A 2,969-nucleotide genomic window follows, 5' to 3' on the forward strand; every position below is an offset into this window, starting at 1 on the left:
GCCAGAAATCTTGCTTGTTTGTAGGTGACCAAATACTTATTTTCCACCATCATTTGCAAATAAATTCCTTACAAAATCCTACAATGTGATTTTTTTTCTCATTTTGACTGTCATAGTTGAAGTGTACCTATGATGACAATTACAGGCCTCTCTGATCTTTTTAAGTGGGAGAACTTGCACAATTGGTGGCTGACTAAATACTTTTTGCCCCACTGTATGTTCCTACTGGGAGCAGTGTGTTAAACGTGGTTCAAACGAAAGAGGAGAAGCCCGCGGTAGGAGGCTGCTGGGTGGAGGAACAGCCCAAGCTGCTTGGAGGCCTACTGCTGTACAGGAGGGTCCCGTGCTGGCTGGGGGGTTCAGACACAGAACAGGACAGCAGCGAGGGAGTGGGAGTCCGGCTGCCCTTCGGCCTGAATAGTGTGCCCTGACCCTGGGGTGCCAGACCCTGGATGAGACCCCCTTGGCTACGTAGCCCCTGGAGGCCCTGGGGCTGGGGGGATGGGGAGAGGGCCCGGGGCAGCAGGGGGGGTAGTGGGGGCAGGGGTGGAGGGTGTCTCGGGGTGGTGTTGGTGGTGGGCTGGATGGGATCTTGCTCAGCCAGGGGTTGGGGGTGCAGCGGCTCTGGCTGTGTATATCCGTAGGCCGGGGGGCGAGAGACGCCCTTCTCCTGGCGGCGCCAGGAGTTATAGTAGGTGGGGTCACTGATGTAGTGGTTGACGAAGGAGTGTGTCTTCTGTTGCCCGACCCGGTTCTGATCCACCTCGTACTCGCTGTCGCTGCCCTGGGGTCGGACAAGAAGGAATAGTGGTTTTAGTTGAGGAATGAAAACTTAGTGGATAGGTGTAGATACTAACTACATCAAACACAGTTTCAGATGAGGAGTGAGAACGGTGGGTGTAGATACTAGCTACATCAAACACAGTTTCAGATGAGGAGTGAGAACGGTGGGTGTAGATACTAGCTACATCAAACACAGTTTCAGATGAGGAGTGAGAACGGTGGGTGTAGATACTAACTACATCAAACACAGTTTCAGATGAGGAGTGAGAACGGTGGGTGTAGATACTAGCTACATCAAACACAGTTTCAGATGAGGAGTGAGAACGGTGGGTGTAGATACTAGCTACTATACATCAAACACAGTTTCAGATGAGGAGTGAGAACGGTGGGTGTAGATACTAGCTACTATACATCAAACACAGTTTCAGATGAGGAGTGAGAACGGTGGGTGTAGATACTAGCTACATCAAAAACAGTTTCAGATGAGGAGTGAGAACGGTGGGTGTAGATACTAGCTAATTAAAACACAGTTTCAGATGAGGAGTGAGAACGGTGGGTGTAGATACTAGCTACATCAAACACAGTTTCAGATGAGGAGTGAGAACGGTGGGTGTAGATACTAGCTACATCAAAAACAGTTTCAGATGAGGAGTGAGAACGGTGGGTGTAGATACTAGCTAATTAAAACACAGTTTCAGATGAGGAGTGAGAACGGTGGGTGTAGATACTAGCTACATCAAACACAGTTTCAGATGAGGAGTGAGAACGGTGGGTGTAGATACTAGCTACTATACATCAAACACAGTTTCAGATGAGGCGTGAGAACGGTGGGTGTAGATACTAGCTACTATACATCAAACACAGTTTCAGATAAGGAGTGAGAACGGTGGGTGTAGATACTAGCTACATCAAACACAGTTTCAGATGAGGAGTGAGAACGGTGGGTGTAGATACTAACTACATCAAACACAGTTTCAGATGAGGAGTGAGAACGGTGGGAGTAGACACTAGCTACTATACATCAAAAACAGTTTCAGATGAGGAGTGAGAACGGTGGGTGTAGATACTAACTACATAAAACACAGTTTCAGATGAGTGAGGACTCTAGTCAGTGGGTGTAGGCAACTCAAAGCAAACACACAATAAGAAGATTAAGACTTCCTATGGGAATTATGATTCATTGTCAACCTGATTTACTAACAGCTTTGTTCTACAGGTCTAAAGGGCATGATTACCAACACGTTATAATGGTCTTCATCTAACAAAGAAAAGTTGAGACTGTCGATTAGGCTGCTACTATCTGAGATCTGTCGCCAAGCAGCTAACACACAGGTGACACACAGCTAACACACAGGTGACAGACAGCTAACACACAGGTGACAGACAGCTAACACACAGGTGACAGACAGCTAACACACAGGTGACAGACAGCTAACACACAGGTGACAGACAGCTAACACACAGCTAACACACAGCTAACACACAGCTAACAGATAGCTAACAGACAGCTAACACACAGCTAGCACACAGCGAACAGTCAGCTAACAGACAGCTAACACACAGCTAACACACAGCTAACAGACAGCTAACACAAAGCTAACAGACAGCTAACAGACAGCAAACACAAAGCTAACAGACAGCTAACACAAAGCTAACAGACAGCTAACAGACAGCTAATACACTGCTAACAGACAGCTAACACACAGGTGACAGACAGCTAACAGGCAGCTAACAGACAGCTAAAACACAGGTGACAGACAGCTAACAGACAGCTAACAGACAGCTAACAGACAGCTAACAGACTGCTAACACACAGCTAACAGACAGCTAACACACAGCTAACAGATAGCTAGCACACAGCTAACACACAGCTAACACACAGCTAACAGTCAGCTAACAGACAGCTAACACACAGCTAACACACAGCTAACAGACAGCTAACACAAAGCTAACAGACAGCTAACAGACAGCAAACACAAAGCTAACAGACAGCTAACACAAAGCTAACAGACAGCTAACAGACAGCTAACACACAGCTAATACAGACAGCTAAAAGACAGCAAACAGACAGCTAACACAAAGCTAACAGACAGCTAACAGACTGCTAACACACAGCTAACAGACAGATAACACACAGCTAACAGACAGATAACACACAGCTAACAGACAGATAACACACAGCTAAC

At 46.7% G+C, this 2,969-nt stretch overlaps 1 protein-coding gene across 1 annotated transcript in view; it reads right to left on the reverse strand.

The window, feature by feature from the left end:
• Positions 1-219: 219 nt before the first annotated feature.
• LOC139422347 (protein sidekick-2-like) overlaps positions 220-2,969 on the reverse strand; it is a 390,182-nt gene continuing 387,432 nt past the window's right edge. The window contains exon 45 of the mRNA XM_071173549.1: positions 220-784. Within this exon, the coding sequence (XP_071029650.1) occupies positions 251-784 (534 nt within the window). The 3' untranslated portion in view covers positions 220-250. The remainder of the gene's footprint in view (positions 785-2,969) is intronic.

This window comes from Oncorhynchus clarkii, chromosome 12 (genome assembly GCF_045791955.1).
Source record: "Oncorhynchus clarkii lewisi isolate Uvic-CL-2024 chromosome 12, UVic_Ocla_1.0, whole genome shotgun sequence".
In the NCBI taxonomy this organism is placed as follows: domain Eukaryota; kingdom Metazoa; phylum Chordata; class Actinopteri; order Salmoniformes; family Salmonidae; genus Oncorhynchus; species Oncorhynchus clarkii.